Here is a 25,892-nt window from a genome sequence, read left to right as displayed (position 1 = left end):
GCCTCCACACTTCTGGGTTGTGTCTTTTCTGAACCAATCCTAAAAGAACAAATAAGACCTCATAAGACCATGTTTCCCTAAAACGGAGGTATCTGGGATGTGGTGTGTGTGTACATGAGTGTTGGAGTGTGCACCCTCTTTAATTTATTACTAATGTTCTTGGTCTATAAAAAAGGAGAAGGTGTGTATGTCATGTCTTCCTAATGTAACTGCCCAGCAGATTACCGCCTTCTTACCTCCAAATCAATACCGTCGAGTGGGTGAAAAATAAGGCTAGTTTCATCTCAAGTCACCTCAGCATTTGCCCTTCTCACACACTCGCACAGACACTGTTAATGCATGCACTTTCACACGCATGTTCATTATAGTGTTCAAATGTAAAATGGCACTGAGCAAATGGAGATAAAAAGGGTAGAAATAAAAAGATGATGCAAGAGATGTGGAGCCCAGGTTGTGTAATCTTTCTGGCCCTCTCATCGCCACTGAGCCGACACACAAAGAACCATCCATCCTCAATCCTCTAAAGCTCATTGATCCTATCAACATCCAGACGGAGTGAAGATGCCCCTCTTCCCCTCACATCGCCGAACACTCACTCTATAACTGGGGATCAATATTGATTATCATCTTTAAACTGCCTGCCTTTGGCCATGCGCTTCAGGAGCTGCTATATCCTAAAGGTTTGAGGTTTGGGGAAATAAAAACGGGCTATGGTGACTTTTGTTTTGGGCTCATCTTAGGGTTTTGTGTAAAGTGTAAATGAAGCACTAGAACAAAAAAGAAAGAAAGAAGAATGTCAGGGAGATAGTAAGATATGGATATTAAAGGCAAATTCTAGATGAGATTAGCTTTCTAGTTTATAAATGAAGCCTTGAATCTCTATGTTTGTGTATTTTCACTCTGCATTGTTCTAAACTCGTCATTAGCTGACCGCTGCACACTTTTACCACCAAAGGCACGAATGTATTAGCATCAATGTCCAGCTCCCTTCTGTCCTCCTTTATCCCACTCTTCCACCCCACATATCTGACTCCATCCCGTCAATCATGCCTCTCAGATAGCTCCATGATCGCAATCGACACTCAAATGATGGAAGTGAATAAAACTCATTACTGACAGTCAGCGTGAGTCATGGCCGAGCATTAAAAGTTGCGCCTGGCCCACAGCCGTTCATCCCTCAGCCGTGCTTTATGATGGGGAGACCTGGTCGGGTTCCCATTGCCTTTTAGCGCCATTCTCCATCAATCCACCACACCTACAGACACCCCCACCTCCCCTGCATCTTGAGTCTTCAGACATCTAACCGCTTTTATCCAAGTGGTTGGAGAGTTTTTAGTTGTGGGGTTTGGGCGAGGGGTGCCAGAAGTCTTGGTGTCTGGGGTTGCACATGTGGTTGTTGTAATAAACCAAATGAGCTGCTACTTTTCTGTTTTTGAATTAAACACCCATTGTCACTCTCTGGAACTTGGGACTAATTATTTCTCACACTTGTGAAGACCTCTGGGCAGCCATTTTACTGCTGCTGTCCATACTCCCCACCTATCTACACTAACCACTGCCTAAACAAGTCTTTACCTAATGTAAACTAAGCCAGGCCAGTGAGTCACCCACCATCTTAGACCTCCTCCTAACTGGTCCTGTCCCCATAAACCCAGTGCAGAGAGAGCGCAGTGTTTACAGAAACACAGGAGCGGCTCACCTCTGATCTGCCCTGCGATAGCGGAAAAAGAAAAGACAGCGAGGGGAATGGGTGAGAAGGACGGAGAGGAAAGGAGACGCCAGGGATACATGATTGCAGGACAAACTCATAAAAGTTCCATTAACCCACGGGGAGTTAAAGAGGCCCTGTTTTCATCCAGCAGACAGCCGTCACAAACAGAGCATCACCATAAACTGTGTCCTCCTTCCTTTCCTCCATCTTTCTCTTGATCTCTACAGCCCTCGCTCCCACAGTCTCTTTGTCTTTTTCCCCTTCAAACCTCAGTTAATTTTCTTTTTTTTATATTTTACTCATTTCTTCCTTCCTATTTACAGTGTAGCAGCACAGCCATTGTAAACATAAATCTATAAACAAGGACACTCTTCTTCTCTGTCTTTCCCTCCCCCTCCTCCCCCTCAGCGGACCAAAACTGGACTCCCTCCTTAAAACCCCGCTCCCCCCTTAATCTGGGTTCCTGGTCTGTGAGTCACAACCTACAGACGCCAAAGGTCTGTCAGCGTCAGTCTGTCTGACTTATTAAACCGGCTCGCCATTCATCCATGTCTATTCACTAACTGCTCTCAGATTGATCTGATAAGAGAAATCTGCAGCAAAGCCTGTCTGTTGTGTGAGAATATGTGTTGATTTAAGTGGAAATCTGAGATTGCATTGTTTTACTTGTGGTGCCATCTTTTGTATTGAGCTCATCTCTGCCATTTCCAGTGTTCACTGTAAATCCACTTTGTCTTGCGCTTTCAGTCCTGCCCCCTATTGTTGCAATACCACAGCTCTTCTTTAATTGATTCCCTGCTAACCACTGTGGCCTTTACAGGAAACAAAATGCACCACTTCCTGTTTGCCAGGGGAGACCCGAGTAAAACGGCTTTCCTGAACAGGATAAGAGCTGAAACTTAACTGTGTTTTACCGATCAGTAATTCTTAAGAGTAATAAATGCAACTTTTCTATATGAATATAAAACCATTTTAGTTTTACTTTTAGAAGTACTCCAGATCAAGAAATCATGAAAAACATTTTTCTCAATTTGAGCGTCATTTACCAAGGAAGTCTCATTAAGAGACCCGAGAAGAAATTGCATATTCACAAGATAAACACAAGATGACTCTGTCACACACTGACACTAATTCATGCAAATAAATATTAAAAATAACAGAGCACTGTGTCTCTAACAAATGTAATATGCAACATGGGCTTATTACTAAAACCTTATTGGATATAAAGGGTTATATCTGCTGTTATCAAAGAAGACATTAATGTAAGATGCTTTATAACATTCTAGCATAAAACAGATGCAGTAAAATATGTTCATCAAAATTTATAACCATGCAATCTGGATTACCACTTAAACCCAAATGTTTTAGCCAAACATGTAATCGTATTCTATCGTCAACCCATACCTTTGACAGATACTTTAATCCCACAGATTTGTGTTTTTCTTTTGATTCATTCTTTGTGAAATAATGCTGGCAAGCATGTTTCTGAAGACATTATGAACACTGACCTCAGACACACACACTGCTGACCTTCCACCTTGTCTATTACTGCAGTTTTATAGTTTTGGGGAGGTCGGCTTCCAGCCAAACAGTGCGAGTGTTCTTTGAAATCATCCATTAAGGCACTAAGCACAGGCTCTTAGCTCATCTTCTGATGCTCTCGCTATCTGGTACCAGTATCTCTTCTGCTCCCTTTCCCATGCTGTAACCTTACCTCCCGAAGTTATCTTGCCTCAACACACACACACACACACACACACACACACACACACACACACACACACACACACACACACACACACACACACACACACTGTTCCTGCTTGGAGGACACTTGTGTCCAAATGCACATCTTTAGGAGATTTACCACAAAAACGTTTTTGTAATTTTTGAAACACTGGGTCCTTGATTTCAGACAGAGGTAGACAGAACAAGCAAAACAAACGAAATAAACACAAAACAACTAATGGCAGGCAAGACAAGACAAAACAAAAGAGCAGTGCAAGTAGAGTCCCGCTGTCCCTAATATCCAACAACCAGCGACACAGCCGGGAATATCTCAACAGCAATATCTGAGCATCGTTAGTTTTATTAGAATTGTAAGTCACAGTTAGTCACATGACTTGTTAGGAACTCGTAAGTACCGTGAGTCGCTAGTCAATGAAGTTAACGTCAACCAAGCTCTTTTCCTAACCCTAACTAATTTGTTTTGCTGCCTAAACTTAACTTCCTGAGAAGACAAAAGTTTATTTTGGAAAGTCATTATGCATGTAATGATGGTATGTTGACAAGCTGTCCCTGACACATCCAAAACTGACGCTGGAAGGGTAGAACGTCACAGTTTGAAGCTTAGGGCCACTGACCAGTGAGTGAGAATGTGTTGGATAGGCACACCATTTAATCCATTCCTGTTGTTTTGGGTATTGGAAACATTAGAGCAAAAATAACACCACAATCCAAACTAATTTAATGCAGAGTATCCTTCCTAATACAGCCCCATGCACATCGCATCACAACGTATCCTCATATATCTTATTCAAAAGTTACTCCCCGTTTTTCGTACGAAAGTCCAACAACACGTGTCAATTTCCGCTCCTTATGCATTCAATCTTTTCATAAATAATCATCAATCTTCACAGAAAACAACTAAGGTTTAGGCAACAAAATTAGGGTCAAATACTTGCCTGCCTAGTGTGGGTTTTCGCCGTCTTCATACTTCCTGGTTCATACTTCCTGGTTCATGATGGCGTGGATTATACAAATTGTTGGTGAGGGCTCGTGGGATATCTATGAATTTCAGCGCATTCATTTCCATATAAAGCTGTATGAGAAAAGCCTGCATGTCAACATGCAAAACAAATTCACAGGCCTGTCGTGCCAGGGTTGCTTAGCTATGGACTAATACGGTTCTGAAGAGGGGTTTAGCGGAAAGTCTCTTGAACCCCTTGCTTCATTACAATTTATTTCCAGAAAAACATTCAGGGTCAATGTTCTGTGCATCCTTATTATCAGGTATCTGCACCCCTAGTTCAGCTGTGAATACTTTCCAAATGTAAGCTTTTCATGTTCAGTTAAAATCACCATACAGCAGCAGTCAGTGGTCAGCAGGACGACTCAGCACTTCACCCTGAGTGCAGGTTTAGAGGGGAGGCTGTTGGAGTCAGAAGGGCAGGGGGTTGGGAGACTGAGGAGCAGAGTGAAGGGTGAGCCCAGACACCCAACTCCCCCAGGAGAGGACCAGTAGGCTAGGTGTGACAGTCATGGGACGGGGGCATAATGAGGATACATCACTGCAGCAATGAGGTGCTCTGTCACAGGCGCGCACACACCAACAAAAGGCCTTCACAAGCAGACACACACCGACTGTGGGCCCCGATGGAGACGTCAAATTCAAACCTCTGAGCTGATCATATCATGGCAAGAATACGTCAAATAAGCCTCAAACTCAGCCCAATTCCCCCTGTAAAAGGCAATGTGCTGCATTTTGAGTGATGCAAGTGCAGAGCGACTGTGGGAACAGGCTTTCTTATACCCAATCGTCTGTTTGATGGTTCTCTGGGAAAGAAGGGGTACAACTTTCCCTGTCGCCTTCAGCCACCGCCGTTGCGGAGCAGTAAAGCGGCTAGCGTGCAGTAAAATAAAATGAGGTGTGGAGAGAGTTGGACAGATCTGCAAAGCCATGCCGCGTGGGTCGTAAAATAATAACACTCTGTCGTAAAACAAAGTGCTTATTAAATCATTTTTAAACAATATCGCACGATGTGGTGTGCTCCGTGAGCAGTTCCACAAAAAATAAAATAAAAAATAAAAAAAACGATCTCATGGGGAAAGCAGCTGAACAATCAAATGAAATTTAATAAGTTGATCATCATCACAACGCTGAGTAAGACTTTTGGGAGGGCTTGGTGGCTGAGCTCCTCCCAGCACTATCAATAAAGTGACACCTGGCCATTATGTGGACATTACTTGGACTTTAAGTGACAATTGTACATCAGAGGAGCAGGGTATTACTAAACTAAGCCTATATGGTTATTTCTCCCTGTGTGGCGATGAGAACAACACACAAACTGTTTCTCATGCTTCGACAAAAATGGTCTGTTGATATATGGTGTAAACAAAAGTTGCGCACTTATTGTCTCATGAAGAATAACCATAGTGCAGAATTTTATGTGAAGTATAACTTAAACAGAAGACAAAGATATGTGGACATTTAATGGATGAAATCACTTTGCATAAAAGCATCTGCTAAATGAATGTAATGTCAAATAGCTACAGTATGAATTACTTGTACACCTATCTCATGGAAGGACATCATCATCACGGAATTAGTTAAAGGAAAACTGTGTTTCCTTCTTTCCTCTTCCTCTGACTTTGTTTTTTTGCACCTATCAAACAGTTTAATTTCAGAGGATTTAGTTTTGACAAAGATCACTCATGTATTATATAAGTGAAGTGACAATGCCAAGCTGTAAACTGAATATTAAACAAATTTAAACAAGCAGTCAAATCATTACCAAGAAAGGAATAAGTGCTGCTGATCTTCAGATTATTTCAATACACTTTCCCTATAGAGGGATGGCTATCATTAAGGAATGGATCACAATAACGAAAATAAAGGCCGAACAAAGGCAAAGTGGCATTGAATTAGGATGTTAGGTTGAGGTGCAGCTGCTGTTCTCATTTACTCATTCTAAAATTAGCATATTATTGGTCTCTTTGAATTTGACGTCACTCTCTGTCCCCTGTTTGTGATCTGGCAATTAGAGACAAAAATACCACAATTATATATTTGGAAAAAGTACAATATGTTTTTTTTTTTTTGTTTTAACTTCTCTTTTGATGACTTTTCTACTCCACAACCAAAATTGGTAATCGTCTCCGCTTAGAAGCTAGAATAGGTGAGGTTTCCTCACCTGTAAATGTCATTGTGTGTTATCAGGGTAACAGACAACATCAGATGTCCTTGCCGTTCCCTGCTCCATCAATCAAGGTAGAGGAAATGCTTCCGCCTGGAGAAAGCAAAATTCCTTTCTGCAGATGACTGAAATTGGGGCCACTTGACAGAGTGCAAGAAAAAGTGAAATATAAAGACGGACAATTTGTGAAAACTGGGGGGAAAAAAACATTAAAACTGCTCCCTGACACACCCAGTCTGTAAATCAACATTTTGCTTGAGGGTCAAAATCCATAAAGCATGACGCCAAGCACCTGCATGCTCTTTGCTACTGTACATTGCCAGGGTTGTTTTCAAAGAAATAGTTTATACTTCAGATCTGGATTCCACTATCATGCCAAGTATACTCCACAGCTGATCTTCAGCTTCCCAATATTTGGGGAAATTATCCTTTTATATATTATTCATTTTAATATTTTAAAAAAACACACAAGTGCAGAAATCACAGGAATGTTGATCTTTTGCCATCATCTCATATAGGTTTCTAAATACCAACAATGAGCCAAGAAACAAAGGAAAAGTACACTGAAATCCTTGAAGATTCTGCTCTCTCTGTTGCAACAGAAGAAGTCCAATCCTTGTGTGTCTTTTTTTTAAACCAATAACCAGAGCCGTGTAACCCCTATCCCATGAGTCTCAAATGGCTCTAAATCCAAGAACTAATGATGGCAAAGAGGATAAAAATGAGGAGGGATCAACACTGCAATCCAAATAAGGTTCCCCTGGGAGACTGTTCTGGTTCACCACCCATCTTCCCAACAGCTGTTTTACAAGAGGTGACACTCTAACCAACCCTGTCCCCTTAATTTCAATATAATCAATGAAGGAACTGGTTTCTCTATCACCACATATTCACAACTTTTGTGTTACTTGTCTGCACAAAGCTTCGTAACTGAATACTTGATACAGCTCTGCATTAGAAAGGGACATTTTCCTGTACTCATTCCACTATGTGCCCTATACAGCACATTGACATCTTTGTTCAGTTGCTACCACAGGACAACAATTGGGATATGCCACTGGCAGCTCCATTTCTGCTCAAGAGCAGAGGGAGAATAAAAGGAGATTGGGGAGCTGAAATCAAGTCTCAGCTCTGTTTAAATCCTTCAAATTAGTGTGAGGTCAAGTTGCATCATTTAAATCTGAACCACTCATCAACCTTGTCCTGAATTAGTAGTAACTAATAATAATGTATTATAGTAATAGTCAGAGAGCTACATATCGTTACACACATTTTAGTGAAAAACCCAAGACTACTTTTGAACAGAAAAATAACTTGGGTTATCGTGGGGCTCTGCACAGGGTTTATTGCAGTGCAAATTGTGACCAAATGGAAGAATGCCAAGACTAAAAGTACAGCTCTTGTTGGTGCAAACATTGCATGTCATCGACAGTGGTGCTGCTGCCCAATATGCTTTAATATCAATATTCTTGAACTTGCTAAATTTCCCCTATCTTTCAGAATATGATAAAAGCTTCAGTAATTTCAGACCATTTAGTCATCAACACACACATCAATACACTGCATGAGTCTGATCACAATAAACCTCAACTACTCACACACAAAATACATTTTAAAGTATAGGAAAGTGATTGTTTGTTAAAACATATTAAGCATAAAGTTGACAAAATACTACAGGAAAAATAAAGAAATAAAAAAAAAATTTAAAAATACATTTAATAGTTTATATATAATATAAACTACTTTACTTACTTTGTTACTTTGTGTCACTGCATTACATATAGGATTCCCCACACAGAAATAGTTGCTTTAATGTCAAATGTGTATGCTTATATTTCATCTTTGTTTTTTTTTGTTTGTAAATATTAATTATATTATTCTCTAGTTCCCGCCCACATGGTAGTTTCCAACTTCCTACCTGCAGCGGGGATCTTGTTTGTTCATGTCACATCTGATGCCACAGGAATATTTCAGATGTGAAGTAACGGCCGCAACTGCTAAATCCAACACCATCTGTGTAAACATACTTTGTATTATGTTCTCTTTCCTTTTTTATTTCCTTTCTCACTGTACACCAATACAGTGAAAGAGTTCAGGCTCATCAGGCTGCCAAAATATTGTTTTGGTGCGTGTAAGGTATTGGCCTATAGGCCCGCTAACTTTTAATGTTTGCATAAGTGGACATAGGAATGATTTCAATGTTTTTTGGTATACGCAATGAACTGTAATAATTAACTGCTTTGTGCTGATACGAAAGATTGTGAAGGAAAAAGGCATTCAACCCTACTGTCTGCACTGCATGAAGTTTGATGAGGTCTGATAAAATATCAAATACCCCACTAAATTCACCCGACCACAAACTAGATTTGCTGGATTTGTTGAAATGTGCATATCATTTTGAATGTGGAGGGATTCATGTCACATTTATGTAGTATTGCCCTCCCTTCAGAACCCCTGTTACGAAAAAACAACATTTTGAGTTCATTTTCAGTCCAGAAGGTACATTTTAGCATGAATGGGCATGCGCAGAAACACAGAAACATTTTCGGCTCCACTTGAGTTGAACAACTAAATAAGAGGATGTTTTTGCATCCTGAATCCATCCTACTGGTTTTGTTGCTCTTGTATATCACATAAGCACGTAGCAGCCGGCCCATTTTCCAGCTGCATAGCTGTCTCCGGTGCACCGTAAATAAGGTTGATAAAGACGCTGCCGAAAACGACTTTCACGCGTCCCCCGATTGATTTAACGTGACCCCCGTTTCCAAATGATATTGGAAGCCTATTTAAACAGATGAAGGCTTAAATTGTCTTGCTTGTATGCGCATTAATCTCCCATTCATCATCATTACTGTGTGATTGGTCCGTCCACGCCTCCGCCAGCCCCTTCCGTTACGACAAGGGCCTGTAAATTAGGATGTAATCCAATTTAAACAGCGGTAGCAGCAGCCACAGATCCATTTGTTTTTTCTTTTTTGAATTTGCTGTCGGTGGACAGCTGCACTGCACCGCCCCTTATCAAAATGCTTTGTGCTAGCTGTGGGAGCTAGGGAGCCCTGAGCCAATTCTCCCTAATAGGATCTTATACGGCTGATGTAATTGGTGTTATGTGCGCAATCTATGAGCCCATCATATCTCGAAGCTCAGTCATATGCAATCTTTCAGCGATTAAATGGCATGTTGATGCTGGATTAGGCCGCTGAGGATTCAGCCGAATAGTTTATGCAGCGAGGAGAGATGGAGATCCATATGCGTGGCTGGGTAAATGTGGTTGTAATGTGCCTCACTTTAATGTGTCATTCTGGCACAGTGTGGCGCGGTATTAGAAGATGATCTTATAGTGCTGCTGCTCCCGTGTAACCAAATACAAATTCAGCTCCAAGCTTTGAAAATAACCCTCTATGAAACCAGAAGTTTGGAGAGGCTGTCTTTGAATATTCAGCTATCCTGATCCGTTCATCTTTATTTTATGGTTGGATTTTATTATGCACGAACCAAAGCCATTTTCCTGCATGACCCGTGTCCCTATCAGGCTTAAAGACACCGGCTGATAGTTTACATAAATCTGCCTTGTGGTTTCGCCCCGACCCGAGCGCCTTAAACGGTGTATTATTCCAAACATATGCATTTTAATCAGCTCGGTCACACTTACAAGAACTCCAGTTAATAAGGCCATCAATCAAATGCGTGTGCTGGAGGGAGTAGGGGAGAGGGGGGCTCATCGGTGCGGTGCGTATGCGGTGCAGTACTGTCTGATTAGCATGAACCTTTTACCTCAAAGCATCAACAGAGGATGCAAATAGAGTGACTTTATATATTTTTGGGATCTGGTTTTCCATTTTGGGCGCAGATTTCGTGTCCACGGAGAAGATAACGTAGGACGATGAATGTGCTTTGCTTATTATTCGTTCGTATTAAGACCGAGGTATTAAGGAAGGTTTATATTAAATAAATGTACTTTTGAAAAAAAAAAAAGGAGTAAACGTGCTTGTTGGATAATACACAATTATGCAACATTGCCAATGTTTTTTGCCAGGTGGACTTTAAGGCCCACGCTAAATGGCAACCCTTTCTCCTTACATTACTGCAGTAACTTGTGGTCTCTTACCATCTGCGATTTAAAACTCCCATTTCATCGTGATTTGTGTGTCTCTCTGCGGGCCACATCATCTTGCCTATCCTGTTACTCTTTTAATTTGCTCAGCCCCGGTCAAACGTGGCCAATTAAGATCCCGCTGATTGGTGGCGTGGCCCTCCGAATCATCGATCTCTTTGCAATTCCAATATCTTCAGACAACTAATTCTGTCGTGTCTATTAGGTGTTCGGAGAGAAAATATGAGTGGCTTTAACGGAGCCCGGGGACCACTTAACTGTCACGTTCAATCTAGCTGTCCCATTAGGAGATATGGGGGCACACTGGTGTTTTGACACCGACCACTTGAGCAAAAGAATTAGTGTTATTATTGTAGTTGGATGGTGGAGGTGGTAGATTGTGAGTATAGAACATCATTACCAGCCTACAAACGAAATAAAATGACCTGAAAGAGGAAATCTTGTTGGATTTAGATTTTATTCTGTTGTCTTGGGTGAAAGTAACATTTAGGAAGATTTTTTTTTTTCAATTCTTAATTTCTTAACTCGGCATTCAGGCTCTTCGATTTTTAAATAAGTCGTTAAAAATGTTTAGAAACATGAATTTGCTCAATTTATTCTTTGACAGTGTTTATTACAAATTAAATGTTTTGGACAACCCATGTCAAAAAAAAAAAAAAAAAATCCAAAAAAAGAAAAACATATTAATTCAGTTGTTAGTCCGCTTCCTCCACACAATGCCACCAAACTGGTGCCACTTCAGCAGTGCAAGGCAAGAAACATATTTAAAAAGAGGCCGATAGCCATATATTAATCACATTTTCATCATGTATAAGAAATGTCTCTTAAGTCGGTAAGGGGAAGAACTGAAAGTGTTTGATGGGTTGAACAATGTTAACTTTTTTTTTTTTTCCATTTTGATTGTCCACTTTCTGTCTCTCTCCATCTTCCTCTGGGTCCTCCTTCTTCTCTCCCCCCTCGTCAAACCGTGCGGGCTGTAGTAATCCGTTCCCCCGGCGCCTTGTTACTTTTTGGCAGTAACGATCCCTTCCTGGTATTATCATTAATTCAACACTCAAAATTCACCGGGTCGTACATATACATCACTTACTAATTTCACTAGCATCTGCACATTTCAACCCGGGCCGACGCGGAGGGGCCCAGTGTGGAGAGCTGCTTCATAATGAGACGGCCGCAGTCTGTTAACAAATCCCCTTGTTAAAAAGAGAGATGGAAAGCATCATTCTCGTGTAACTAGCAATACATGTAGGTCGGTTTGGACGCGTAAAGAGACGACGTGTAATGATAAAAAGCTTAACTCAATCCATCAAGCACATTTAAACGTCTCTAGAATTACCCCTCTATCACACATCAAATTATTCTTCTAAAAATCAAATCTGGTTTCCTGTCCATGTCGTCATATTTCAGCCACCGTCCTGCTCTGCAATGGGATAAAAAAATTTCAGTAGGCTTATGGGAGATCCGTTGAGCGTCAGTTGAAGATCTGGCTAATTATCTTGCCCCAAGTTTAAGATGGATTTCACTGCTTACAGGCTACCTCTTCATGCTGTTTCAGTCCTGATCATATAATATGGTAGGTTAAAAAGCTTATGGTAAAGGCTTACATTGAACAAATACTGGCTTGTTTTGGTTTTATCTGGTCAGAGGCACTTCTTCCCTCTGGTCTAATGTCACAGGTGAGGATTTGCTGAGCACTGAAGGCGTGAAAGTGACAAAAGCGTCAGTCCTGCTAGTTGGGGAGCAAGCAAAGTCCGAGCCGGATGGCCTGGTTGAGATACCGTTGGATTGACTTGAGTGACAGGCCAGGCAGGAGCAGGGGCTTCCCCCGGGACCGAGGCCATGGGTCGGACCCGGGTACAGGGAGGGATGTCTGAAGGCGCACAGGAGCTCCGGCCTCTGGTAGGGGTGAGACAGCATTCGGAAACTGTCCAAGGAGCGCAGGGGGTTGGAGAAAGGGGTGGCGGCCGGACCGGCGCCAGCTCCGACACCGAGGTGGGAGTAGTAAGGTAGCGGCAGGTGGGATGGGAAGGGGTAGGGCAGGTTCCCCGTGGCCGCCGCGTGGCTCATCATGTAGGTGTAGAAGGCCGGGTCAGCAGGGTGAGGCCAAGTCATAGCCAGACGCTGGCGCTTGTCTTTCATCCTGCGATTCTGAAACCACACCTAGGACAGAGACACACCGAGTCAAATATTAACCACAACCCCCACTGATCCAAAGACAAACAACAATAACAAAAGCAGACATGTAGCTCATACAGTTCCGCTTTTACGCACGAATAAGAATTTGAGTTGCGGGTTTGGTCTTGGGGATTACATGGAATTACAATTTGTACTTGTTGTTGTGTCAGTTGAAGAAGATAGTATATATGTATGTATATAATTTAATCCATATATATTTTTATAAATATATATATATACTTTGAGACAAAGTAATCCTACCTTGATTGTGGTTTCAGGCAGATTTAAGGCGGCCGCCAGTTCGCATCTCCGCGGCCTGGACACGTAGTTCTCCCGGTAAAATTCCTTTTCCAGCCGTCCGATTTGCTCTCGGGTGAACGCTGTCCGGTACCGGCGAATTTGATCCGCTGCATAGGACAGAGAGCCCGGACCCTGGACAATGTTACCCGGGTCGACACCAGTCTCACTCGGGTGAACCGGAGAATCCCCGTTTCGACCTGAATCAGTATGCAGAATAATTAATCAGATATAATTAGCATACAGTTTAAAACACAGTCAGCAGAATAATTTAAATGGAAGAACAACGCATTGAAATATATTGTTTATTTCGAGTCGTATTTAATAATTTAATTTCCTAATTTCATTGTTTTAACTGCACTGTGTTTCACTTTTATTATTAAAGGCCTTCCTGACATGGCGCTGGTCTTCATTTTGTGGAGTCTTAAAAACTACCTCCTAATATTTTTTGTTGATATTATTTTCCACAGTATATTGATATGAATGACACATAATTTTAGTAGACTAAAATGATGAATTATCAGGTTGTATTTTTGTCATTCGTTTGTCTCTTTGCGTCCTTTTTGGTTTGAAGCAAACAGCTTCAAATATGCATATATCTATATTAATATGAGTATCTGTTCACATAATTTCGATGTAAGATATAACACATTTGCAACAAACTGTGTTAGGTCTTTGCACCATGAAGATGCTAGATAGACACCCCACACATCCCTACGTTGGTGGCCTTCCCTTCACGTTTTTGCTTGTGGTTTACATAAAAACCCTGCATTCTTCCTCATGCAGTAGTAGCGGATTTGCTTTGAGCGACTCATTGTCAAATTCAGAGGGTAAAATCCTTGGTTAGATTGTGGGTGTCACCTCAGCGTGTTCCCAGCCACACTGGTCACTTGACAGAACTGCTGTACAGCACCGACTGCAGTTTGTGTCTGTTGTTATTGAGACTACAGTGTATTTTGTAAAGGATTTTTTTCAAATTTCGATTTCATTGTACATTTCTGGATACGAAAAATACATTTGTTTCAACGTCCGTGTGCATACCGACATTTTTGATTGACACAATCCACGTTGGCATTCAATCAACTTCATTAGCACAACCACGCAGTCACAGAAAACCCGCAGTGGCATGCAGCTCCCAGCCTACCTTTAGCTGTTGGGTAGTCCATGCTTTCAGGCGTGCAGCTGACATCAATTTCCTCATAGAAGTCTGACTCGGTGTCTGAGCTGCTGCCGTCTTTGTGGGGATGATCACTCCGGTGCCTCTCTCCGGAGGAAGACCTGCCAACTGGCCTCATATCGGCGCAAATATTCCTCGGTGCGCTCTCCTCCATCACCACCTCCGCTCTGCGGGAGTAGGGCGCAGCGCCGGGGCTCAGACAGCTCCTGCGTCCCGGCTTCCCCTGTGGTTCTCGCACGGGGCTGCCGATGGCTCCCGACAAATTGGAGCCTGCCTTGTCAAGCTGACCACCCTCTGCCAGCATCACCATCTCCTCTCTGCTTTCCATCACAAGCACGACTTGAAAAACCTCGACTTCGCGGGAGAGTGCAAGCCGTCAAAACCAAGGCGATGATTTTCAGGTTGGAGGGGTGTGTGTGTGTGGTGACAACACGGGTGGGGGGGTTGAGTCCCAAGGAGAAGGAGGCTTCTGGAAAAGAGGGGCTGCAATCCTGTCTGACCCTGACAGAAGAGCGCTCCAGAGTGCGCAGAGGGAGCTCTGGGAGGGATCACCATTTACCCTCTCTCTCTTTCTCCAGAGCTGTCATTCTTAATAGGCCAGTCGTCATGACGGCCCCCTCTCCCGATGACGACACGCATTGATTGGATATGGGTAAACAGACGGAGCAATGGCAGCGTCGAGATTGAGGTGGGGGGTGTCCGAGGGCATATCTATCTATCTATTTATCTACCAAAACACAAATAACATGAATACAATTTTCAGTTCATAATTTTATATTAATTTTAAACAGATTTTACCCACTGTGATTGACTACTGCAGTGCAGAGTTGTCATATTCTAATAATATAAATATTTGTATTAAACATTTATCAATCAAAATGAGTTATTTACTTACATTTCAATGCACACGGGCTGCCCCTTATATTCTCCTCACTCTGTCTTTGCTCCCCCTAAAGTGGGGTCAAGTAAAGTCCTCAAAGGTCAAGTCGTGCGGTCAGAGTTTAGATAAGAGGCCATTTGACATGAAGTCTTAAAAGTCAATTGCACGGACCAGGAAAACGCAAAGGCAGAAAGCTCAATTCATAATGTGCCTCTTAAAGAAGTTCTAAAGACCCATAATTACCATACATGAATGTGAATTCTAAATTCATATTTAATTTGCAAGAAATTAGAAATGTGTCACCGACCCTCACCCAAACCAATACAACGTCAATGTGTCCTGCTGTGACAGTGCTTCAACAAAGAGCAGTGGTGGATGAGGCTTTGAATTCTTTCAGGGTCTTAAGATATATAGTATTTCAGTAAAAAGTCACTTAACAATGACAAAGGCTGTGTCTTTATGGAGCAGATATTTACTCTCCCAGGCCTAATGTGGATTTAACACAGTTGTATAACATCTAGGTTCATTATATGCTTGATATTTATGAATGATGCAGCACACAGAATGAGTACTGGATATTTTGAGGTTAATGCCTCTTACGGCTTTGATCAAGTCTATTCTCCCTTTGCTCCAACTTGCAACCTAAACCGAAAATATGTGCTCCACCTGACTATGACAAATGTTTAGAAGACTAGCTTTTACCCTGTATGCTTATATTAGGCAGTAATAGTATGAAGTCCTGCACCTGTTAACTTACCTTAGCATATATGCCTTAAAATAATACCTAAACAGTCTTAGAAATGTAATCTGTTTAAGCAGGGTTTCAAGGTGTGGTGGAAAAGTACATTACATTTAAACCTGGCTACTTGATGCCACTAGAAACAGCTGTTTTCCCCCCTGAGTTTTGATCAAATTACACTTGCAGCTGTAGGGCATGCTGGTAGACTTGGACGGCAATGATCTTGTGTAGAGAGGTGGTCATGTGGTGTCAAAGAGAGGAGAGAGGGAGACAGACTGTGGAGCTCCAGCAGCCTTCGCTGTCCTTGTGCGCCCTCGCCTGTCCGAATGAGGGAAGAGGCCCCAGCGGTGGTCGCCCCCTCCCCCCAGCCCGCCAGCTGAGGAGTTGAGGGAAATTCCTTTGGCTTTCTACCACGACTCTTTCATCTGGCCAGCAAAGGAAAAAAAGTAGATCTCTCTCTCTCTCTCTCTCTCTCTCTCTCTCTCTCTCTCTCCCCCTCCCCCCCCTTCCTCTCACTCTGACGATTTGATGTTGCTGCTTTTGTTGGTTTGAAAAAAAAGCTATGATAGACGCCTGCTCTTTTTAAAATACAGGCTATGTCCATATCAGAAAGTCCCTTATCTATCCGCCAATCTATCTGTAATCTGGTAGTTACTTAATTGTAAATAATTGTGTTTTAGTTTGACGTAAACTCCCCTGGCATTTTATGAGAATTCGTTTTGAAGACAGAACCAAGAGCACCATTGCACCGCATTAAAGCTCAGTCAACACTGTTGATGAAGAACCACAAACTAATGAAAATCCACTGAAGGAACGTCTCAGTCAAAGCTAAAATATGTCTTGAATAGGAAGGAAAAAGGCAGATTTCAGTCTTTGTGGCAGACAAAAGTTGATTAACTCCTGTAATATATGGACCTGCTGATTCACATTGCCCAGTTAAAATTATATATAAATGAGGTGGAAAACAATGGTTAATCTTGTGGATTTTCATTCGTATCAAGATGTTTTGTATAACCAACATTTAAGGCTGTTATATGTTGAAATATGTGCCCGAGGCTATTTCATTTAGGCATATCACATCAGAGGCTACATTGGCACATTCTTTGGTTGACAAAAAAAAAACCTTGTTTTTATACACTGGTTACTTCTGCTTTCAAAATAATAAAGATGGGTCACCATGTAGGCTATAGTCTAAGTGCAGTGCACAAAGATGGCAAAGGTCCCATTGTTTTGCTATATCCAGGAGTTATGCAATGGTCCGTGTCCAGGGCAGATGGGATCTTGTGATCATCCGGAGATAACACTTGGAAGGGGTTTTGCGCAACAGATGAATGACCTTGCAGGTTTACGGTAGTGCCACTTATATTGTGTGTGTTTTAGATAGTGAAGGACAGCGGATGGGTTTGGCGAATTTGATTATAATGTGGAACCTTTACCCTCTTATTTACATGCAGGAGTGAACATGCAATGCATCGGTTATATTTAAAACACAATCCAGATCCTGCACAGTGGCTCTGCCTCAGTGGAGTTTTGCACGGGGAGATCAAAGAGGGGGAGCGCCCCATGCGGCAGACGCTGCAGAATGCGCCCCTCAGTTTTACTAGCCAGCCCAACTTGAACTTGACCGTGGAGCCTGCGCAGTATGCATGTAATCCAATCCATGGCCCCGGCACTGCAGAGCTGCCAGAATATTTGCTTTAAGCACAAAAAGGGTTTCAGCGCATGAATGGGTTTGGTGGTCGTTCAGTCAGCTGCTGGCTGAGTTGTACCGGTTTTCACATAAGGCATCACAACCTGGAAGAGAATAACATCAAACCTCACCTTCATTATCGTGGCCCCTCCCTTCTCCATTGCTGCAACTTGGCCTTGAAACAGGATGACGCATCTACCAGAGAGTTAACTCGCTGACCTTGGAGCGAAACATGTCCTGGTGACTCTATAGAATTCTTTACTCTGTAACTCGCTTATGTCGCTCTTCCCTGCCCCATCCTACAAACCCCGCACTATTACAGGTATGGGCTTAGCGAGCCAGTGAGATCAACCCTGTATTACCCCATTAAAGGGGAAAACATCATGGGGCATGGTTTACTATCAATTCAGCAGTAGCAAGGCAACACACCAGGTGCAAAGCCCTGGCGTTTCGCAAGAGTGCCTGGCATCTTTTAAGAGAGGTGATATTTACAAGTCTGTCTGGTTGCAAATGGGTTCTTATTTTTAGAGAGGCTTGCTGTCATCTGCTGTCTATTCTTGATAAGTCGTCTATCTTTAGCGGCTAATAATGGAGTTAGATTTTAACATTTTCGATGCAGTATTCCCTAATTTCAGGGGTTTTGCAGCGAGTGCAGTTCAGGTGCCGGTTGTTGTGTTGGTGCAATGTAACATTCAGACTGGCATTCAACTGATTTGCATGTGATTGAAAGTGTTTACAGTTAGCCCCTAAAGACTCACTGCTCTGGATCATATCTCGTATATCTCATATTTCGATCTACATGTTGCCATGAATCAGCAACTTGTGTAAATAACGTAGAAACAATATTTTTGAAATAAGTTTCTATCTTAAACACCACTTTTTCTGGGTTCGTTCCCCGTAATGTTACATTATGAATGAATAAATCAGTGTGCAGCCGAAAAAAAAGTTCATAAGAAATTATGATATATATATTATTTTTGCCTTAAACAACTTCGACAGCCAATTTAAAGATGAGTACTAATGTTTCCGGTGAAATTGTTTACACGTATCTGTCTTTTTCATATATGTAATGTGATAATTGGTTGATCTGTAAAGGCAGGCTGGTAATTAACTTTAGCGACTATATTCGTTTAGTTTGAACTCGTTCTCCAAATAGTCTCAAAGAAAGCTAATAAACTCGCTCACATATACACTCAAGTGGCGCCATGAGTTCTCTGCTGTGTACCTATCTGTTTTTTTCCAATAAGGAAACTAAAGATGTGAAATAAAACCGGTGTAGACGTTTAAAGCAGTGCATTGTCTTATTTTACAGGTTGTAGGTTCATATTGAATGTACCCTGTCTGCAGTTTATTTGTGGTGCACATCCTAGTAAAACTGGAGTTAGGATTAAATATTTTTTATTTTGGCCTTTGTGCTGGCTGCACAAACCAAAAGGCCAAAATTGCAGATTCTGGTATCGCATCGTAATCTGATGATGATGATGATGACGGTATAGTTATCAAAAACAAAAGAAACGGCATTAGCACAAATAATGATGTTGAAAATTAATAATAAACAATATAATACGCATAATTATAATTATAAAACGATCCGGCTTAAATCGCCTCCATTTTTTCATGATAGAATGAAAAATGCAGTGTTCATATGAATCTGATATAGACAGGATCCTAAGGGCACTGCCAAAGTGATAAGATTTTTTAAAAATCGCAACTATTTTCTCCCTTCCCATATCCTCCATCATCCATAGTTGTCATCCGGGAAATGAAACAAACTGCAGACCTTTATATCTGGCGTGATTCCTTGATGCCAATAAATGGTTTCACATGCAGCTGGCGGTCTATAGCTTTAGCAGGCAGTTAACACACCATTTAAGACTTCTGCTGGAGAAATTGAAACGTACAACGAGCGTGTCCATCAAAAGCACATCAATGGCACTTTGGGAGCGAAACCTTCCAGTTACCAGTAAACCTTTAGGTGTGTGTGTGTGTGTGTGTGTGTGTGTGTGTGTGTGTGTGTGTGTGTGTGTGTGTGTGTGTGTGTGAGAGAGAGAGAGAGAGAGTATGAAGTGGGTCCGTTTTTCTTTATTTTTATGCAATCATTCATAATCCCACGGCAGGCCACCTTCCAGGAAATATGGAAAAGTCAAGTCTGTGACCGCCCTGTGGTTCACTGTTTTGACCACAAAAACATATTGGTTGTTATGTTTTGACAACTTTTTGACAGCCGTCTACTTTAAACACGTGCCATCAACAAGACTGCAATTTGACTGCATGTTCGTCTTAGCAGCCCCTTTTTTATAACACAATTTATGTTATTAACGATGTAAATTTACAGCTGAGCCTAACTTTGAGTAGACGTTTCCCCACTTTGCACAGGCTTCAGGCGCGTATGCTGTGGAATAAATGTGCTCTTTCTCTCTTGCGCTGCGTAATTTGGATGCCAGTAGCCACAACCGGGGGGGTTGAACTTTAATACTGGTCTCAGAGAAAAGCCACTAGGCTGCTGCCAAATCCCACAGTGGAGTCAGAAACCTCTAAAGGGTCATTCAAATAGCTCAAGAAGGGTCCATATCAAAAGCAGGAGTCGTCATATCTCATCATTATTTAGTTATCGCACTTGAAACTTATTATATAGCATTAAAAAAATACAATTTTATATAATCATTGAGTCGGATCGTTGCTATATTCCACAGATGTTTGACAACTGAACAATAATTCAATGCCAAATCAACAAGTGTGTTCTCAAGTGTGTGTATTAAGTCTAACTCCATGGTGAAATGGGTATCTATTTGGCGGGACACTGTGTGCGCCGCTCCAGTAAAGTGTCTGTGTCCATTGTACTTTGGGATGTCTCATGTCTGGACTGACCACATGTGCACGCCGGCGGCCACCTTGGCGATGGCGCAGGGTTGTTGTGACTGTAGGACTGTTGGGTTTAGGATCAAATGATCTAAACCTGAATGAAGCATAAATTATCTGTGAATGGAATACCATCCCTGAAGCAAATAAAAAGAAAAAATGTGTGATGGCTATCATCCGGATAGTTGAATGGATAGAAATCTCACTTGACAAATAACATGACAAGGGAACGGTTAATGATTAACGCCACTTTGTTTATTTTGAAGGTTGATTTGCTTACGTCGAGTAAAGCGTCACAGGGCAGGCAACAGGCTTGGCCTTGCACAGTTATGACTCATTGTTGTTGCTGCATGTTGCTGCTGAATGATTTAATTATCCTTCCTTCTGTGATAACGTTAAGACACGTCCTGCCTGTCGATCATAGTTTGAATCACGTTTTATTTTACCTGGTGTATTTATGTTATTTTGAAAAGCGAAGTTGCCAAAGGAATCGGGACGTTCAAACTTAATTTATTAAAATCATTGCATACGTAATAAGATGTTTAACCGAACTTGATTAGCTTAATCGTAAACTCGATAAATAGTGCGTGTAAAATGTGTATTACCTAAAATAGAAAGTATATATTGAACGAGTAGTCTTTGCAATGCAAATGCAATAAGGACGATATTTAGCATTTGGAGCCCAAAAAAAGCTTATTGTGTTTTATAAAATTGCAATTTTCTACGATTAACACTCAAATGTTTTTATATCTATTGGCCTAATATGCGGTTTAACCTTGTCTTTAATGACTGTTCCTCAAAAGGCCTGGTATTAATTGGCTATTTTTCATATTTGTTTAATCAAACGCACAGCATGATAAATTACAAAATATTAGTTTTGTTATTGTGATTTACGTTGACACATTACCTCTACCAAATGACTTTAATTTACAAAAACATAAAACATAATGCAGTCCAACATATTATATGTTCAAGAAAGGATGCACCTCCCCCATAGACAAAACATTATGTAGCCTACATTTGAACATTTTCGTGGTTACAACACACACCATCTTCCATCCTTGATTCTTGCTAAGTAAAATAATATTAGTTCATCATTGTTTCCTCTATTTGGCACTTTTGTTTAAATTTCCAAAGTACTGTTTTTTTCAGTGCCAATAGGCCTTAAACACAAAACCCCAAATGGTTCAGAACATTCCTGTATAGCCTAACTGTGAACAACATTTAGCTGACATTGTTCACGTTGTTCACGTTTGGGCTTTGAAAATGTTTAGTTTATGATATATACTTTTGTTCAATTTCTAAATGACTTGATATGTGGTTTAAGGTTTCTGTTTTCTGGGTTTAAGTTTAGCTTTTGACATATCAAAGGAAGCAAATGAGACTAATAGACTTTTTTTTTTCTCTTTTTCACTTTAGGCTGCATCCGTCTTTTACGCACTTGAGTGGCAGCTTCTGTTTAGTTGATGATTATCCTTGGATAACAGATAAAATACCAGCAAAATTACACTCAAATGGGCCAAAATCAATGCTGCATGTTGAAACTCTGGTAACAAATCCAGTGAAGACTCCACTCCACCAGGTCCATTTCCTATAGCAAAGAATAGACGGAGAGCGACTGATCGTAAACACAAAGCAGCATACCGGGGCGCGCGCCCACCACGCAGACACAGACACACAGACACACACAGACACACACACACACAGACACACACACAGACACACACACACACACACACACACACACACACACACACACACACACACACACACACACACACACACACACACACACAGACACACACACACACACACACACACACACACAGACACACACACACACACACACACAACCACACACACTTTATCCCGTCCCCTCATTTCAGAGATCAAGATCATTTTCACACGTATCTGCTAAAAACACCTCCAAAAGATCTTCAAATAAAAAACGGCAACATTCCTTTTATATTTCCAAAGCTGGAATACAAAAGTAGACACCACCCAAGTGAAGCGGGTACGGACTAGTTCATGAGAATAAGCGGTGGAGAAAACTAAATGATAGTAAAAGTTAATGTCCTCCAATAGCTTTCATTGGGACAGGAATTCTCACCCCTCTTCCGCTCTTTTCAGGCGCTCAGACAGTTCCTTTACAGCCTGAATAGCCCGACAGGCTGGATGGCTAGACAGCAACTTTCAACTTGACCTTGGCCTCCAGCCGCGTCTTCCTCCTATGTCAAAACAGGCACACACTGCCGAGTCTAGTGCTGTTTTATCTCTTTGCATATTGTAAACATGTCGGAAGTCTAATGTCTTAAATACTCACCCCAAACCACGATGTTGAATCCATTTCTTTGTTTTAATCTGAAATAGGTATATGGATTTACTGAAAGGTGGGGGGGGGGGGGGGGGGGGGCTACTGACTGTGTTTCGAGAAACATTTGAATGGTTGAATTAAATTGCTTAAAATATGTCGACTTGTGCTTAGCATTTCCACATCCCATACTGAATGCACTGGTTTGTGCCCAGTATACAGACGGATATTATAACATACTACACAGTGTATCGATGCATCGGTGGGCGGCAGAATATGTTTAATTCCTTGTAGATCGTGTGCAACATTGGAACACAATATAATTGAATATTGTTTGTATTACTGGGAATGTCTTTCAGTAAATGGCTGTGTGATGATACCTTGTTCCTGTAGCGAAGCAGACAAAGGCTGGCCAGTGTGCGTGCGTAAAGGCCATAAGGCTATGCATATTAGTCATATGTGTAGTAGCCGTTTTTTAAAAATTGTTGACCACTTTTCAATAATCGACTCTTATCTGAGCTTCAGACATAAAAATATATTTTTAAGCCATTTATTATCCAAATCAAGCATTTGAAAGTCTGAAATACAACCTAATTTGAATATAATATTAGGCTCTTATGTGTGTCTTACTGTTTACGAATAAAGAAACATCCATCTCAACAGAATCAAACACGGCGAAAGCCAAATCAAATAGGTACGGTCACCCTACTTCGCCGCATTTTTCTCCATTTAATTATCTGTACAGGGTGATGTTTACCGTCCTCTTTGCATAACCTTGTCACGTGATAACATCTGAGCCAATGACGGCTCAACCTCTGCGCTCTTGTGCGCGTCAGAGTGGTATTACTCTCTGGGAACCAGTATCTCCTTTTCTCAGTCTCTGTGCTTTTTAAAAAAGAGCCAGAAGCTTCAATGTTGGATGCCGTGCTATGACAACGTCACTGCTCCTCCGTCCTCGCTGGGTCGACCCGTCGGTGATGTTCCTCTACGACAACGGCGGAGGTTCCGATGAAGTCAAGAACATGGAGGGTTTTGCTGGTGGCAACTTTGCTGCGAGCCAGTGTCGGAATCTGATGGCGCACCCCGCGTCCCTGGCACCCAGCACGGCTTATTCGTCAAGCGACGTGCCCACCTCCGGTATTGGCGAGTCAGTGAAACAATGCAGTCCTTGCTCTGCAGCTCAGAATTCCTCCAGCGCGTCCCTGCCATATGGGTATTTCGGTAGCGGTTATTATCCGTGCAGAATGTCGCATCACAGCAGCATTAAGTCATGCGGAGCGCAGCCCCCCTCCGCGTATGGAGAAAAATACATGGACACGTCTGCCTCGAGTGACGACTTCACCTCCCGGGCAAAGGAATTCGCTTTTTATCCGACCTACTCCACAGGCCCCTACCAACCTGTCCCCAGCTACCTGGACGTTCCTGTCGTGCCAACTCTCAGTCAGTCAGAAGCCAGACACGAGTCCCTGATACCTATGGAGACCTACCAACCGTGGACTCTCGCCACCAACGGCTGGAACGGCCAGGTTTACTGCGCCAAGGAGCAGCCCCAGCCCGGCCACATGTGGAAGTCCTCTATACAAGGTAGGCTGCATCCCTCAAGGTCCAGCCGTTGGACAGAGCTGCTGCTTGACATGTTGGTTTGTTACCACACAGTAAACATGATGCACATTGTATAGAATGTGGTGTTTGAAATGTCAGTTGCTGATCAAACAGCACAACAAATAGCTTGCAAACCAAATTACTGAAGTAATGGAATGGGGAAAAAATCGTTTAGTTTCCTCAAAAGTGAAGACATAATCTCAGCGCATAGAGATTTTCTTAAATGTATTGATCATCTTTATTGTGATTAATCAACCGTCATTATCAAATAGTATGTCAACCTTATTTTAACTTGTTTTATACTATAACACGTCACTCCCCATAGCAAATCCAGAAATATTTGATTCTATAGCTGGTGGAAATGTGTGGCTCAGTAATAAACAAATGACCGGTTTTTGATAAAATTCTATTTTGAGAGTTAAATGTTAAACTGAACCACTTGTTGAGAAGCAGCTCATGACAGCATATTTTGTCTCTCTCTCTCTCTCTTCTTTTTTTTTTTTTAAAGACGCGGTGTCCCACACCGGAGGAGAGTCTGGCTCTTATCGACGTGGAAGAAAGAAGCGCGTGCCATACACCAAGGTGCAACTGAAGGAACTCGAGCGCGAGTACGGCGCCAATAAATTTATCACGAAGGACAAGAGGAGGAGGATATCTGCCCAGAGCAACCTGTCCGAGAGACAGGTCACGATATGGTTTCAGAACAGACGTGTAAAGGAGAAGAAAGTTGTCAACAAATTGAAACCCATCAGCTAGTTTATTTATATTTTTACTATGGACAATAGGCTATCTGTGGGATATACACTAGACACACACACACGCACACACACACACACACACACACACACACACACACACGCATGTATATGCGCGCGTTTGGACTCATGGATTGGAACACCAAAACTCCTTTCTGACTGAACATGATTTATTTGTATGTTACCAAATGATTTCCCGGAGCTTCTGGAACAAAATTTCTGAGGCCTATGAATACTGGACCCTCCTGACACTTGCTGTTAAATGGCTTTTTGTGTTAAAGAGTCAAGTGGAGAGAAAAAGACAAAACGTATAGCTGCAGTTTTTGTGAATAGTTTTTTTTTCTTCTTTTTTTTCCTCTCTTCCCGACATGCTCACTCAACGCAGGAAAACGGACCCCTTAAGAGAGGTGTGCGCCACCGTGCTACGCCTTTATCTGCAACTTTATCGACGATGATAAAAAAATGCAAAAGATTCACAGGAAGTGATGGTGTTAGGGATTTGGACCTTGGAAATGTTAAATATTAATCTCTACTGGCTTCCTTTTTTAAAACCTAACTCACATGCTTCGCTTGTATGAAGTTTACTCTTATCATATGAACCCGTGCTCACATCCATATCCAATCCATGGTGCAGTTCTTACTATAACGCTTAGATAATCGTTGGGG

General features: G+C 41.8%; 2 protein-coding genes across 3 annotated transcripts; one reads left to right on the top strand and one right to left on the bottom strand.

Moving 5' to 3' along the window:
- Positions 1-12,373: 12,373 nt before the first annotated feature.
- Positions 12,374-14,718, bottom strand: evx1 (even-skipped homeobox 1). 2 transcript variants are annotated; one of them, XM_076075375.1, is made up of 3 exons: positions 14,358-14,718; positions 13,178-13,413; positions 12,374-12,901 (listed from the first exon to the last, which is right to left on the bottom strand). In XM_076075375.1, exons 1-3 carry the CDS (start codon positions 14,716-14,718, stop codon positions 12,374-12,376), a joined length of 1,125 nt encoding a protein of 374 aa, XP_075931490.1. The 2 variants fall into 2 exon arrangements, with proteins under 2 accessions (XP_075931490.1, XP_075931491.1); XM_076075376.1 differs by having other exon boundaries at positions 13,178-13,323.
- Positions 14,719-23,669: 8,951 nt separating this feature from the next.
- Positions 23,670-25,227, top strand: LOC142931378 (homeobox protein Hox-A13a-like). The gene is given in 2 exon segments (XM_076075274.1): positions 23,670-24,453; positions 24,980-25,227. Coding segments are annotated over 2 exon segments (1,032 nt in total).
- Positions 25,228-25,892: the final 665 nt, after the last annotated feature.

The sequence above is a fragment of the Anarhichas minor genome, unplaced genomic scaffold, assembly GCF_050575085.1.
Source record: "Anarhichas minor isolate MPS153535 unplaced genomic scaffold, ASM5057508v1 ptg000051l, whole genome shotgun sequence".
NCBI lineage: Eukaryota > Metazoa > Chordata > Actinopteri > Perciformes > Anarhichadidae > Anarhichas > Anarhichas minor.
Note: the sequence above shows the minus strand (reverse complement) of the source record. Positions and strands in the feature narration are given on the sequence as shown.

What these genes read in the sequence shown, in the direction of transcription:
- evx1 (XM_076075375.1), bottom strand. Translation starts at nt 14,718, where the DNA reads ATGGAAAGCAGAGAGGAGATGGTGATGCTGGCAGAGGGTGGTCAGCTT. An exon ending in GGACTACCCAACAGCTAAAG is followed by an intron (nt 13,414 to 14,357) that starts GTAGGCTGGGAG and finishes ATACTGATTCAG; the next exon opens with GTCGAAACGGGGATTCTCCG. An exon ending in TGCCTGAAACCACAATCAAG is followed by an intron (nt 12,902 to 13,177) that starts GTAGGATTACTT and finishes TCTCTGTCCTAG; the next exon opens with GTGTGGTTTCAGAATCGCAG.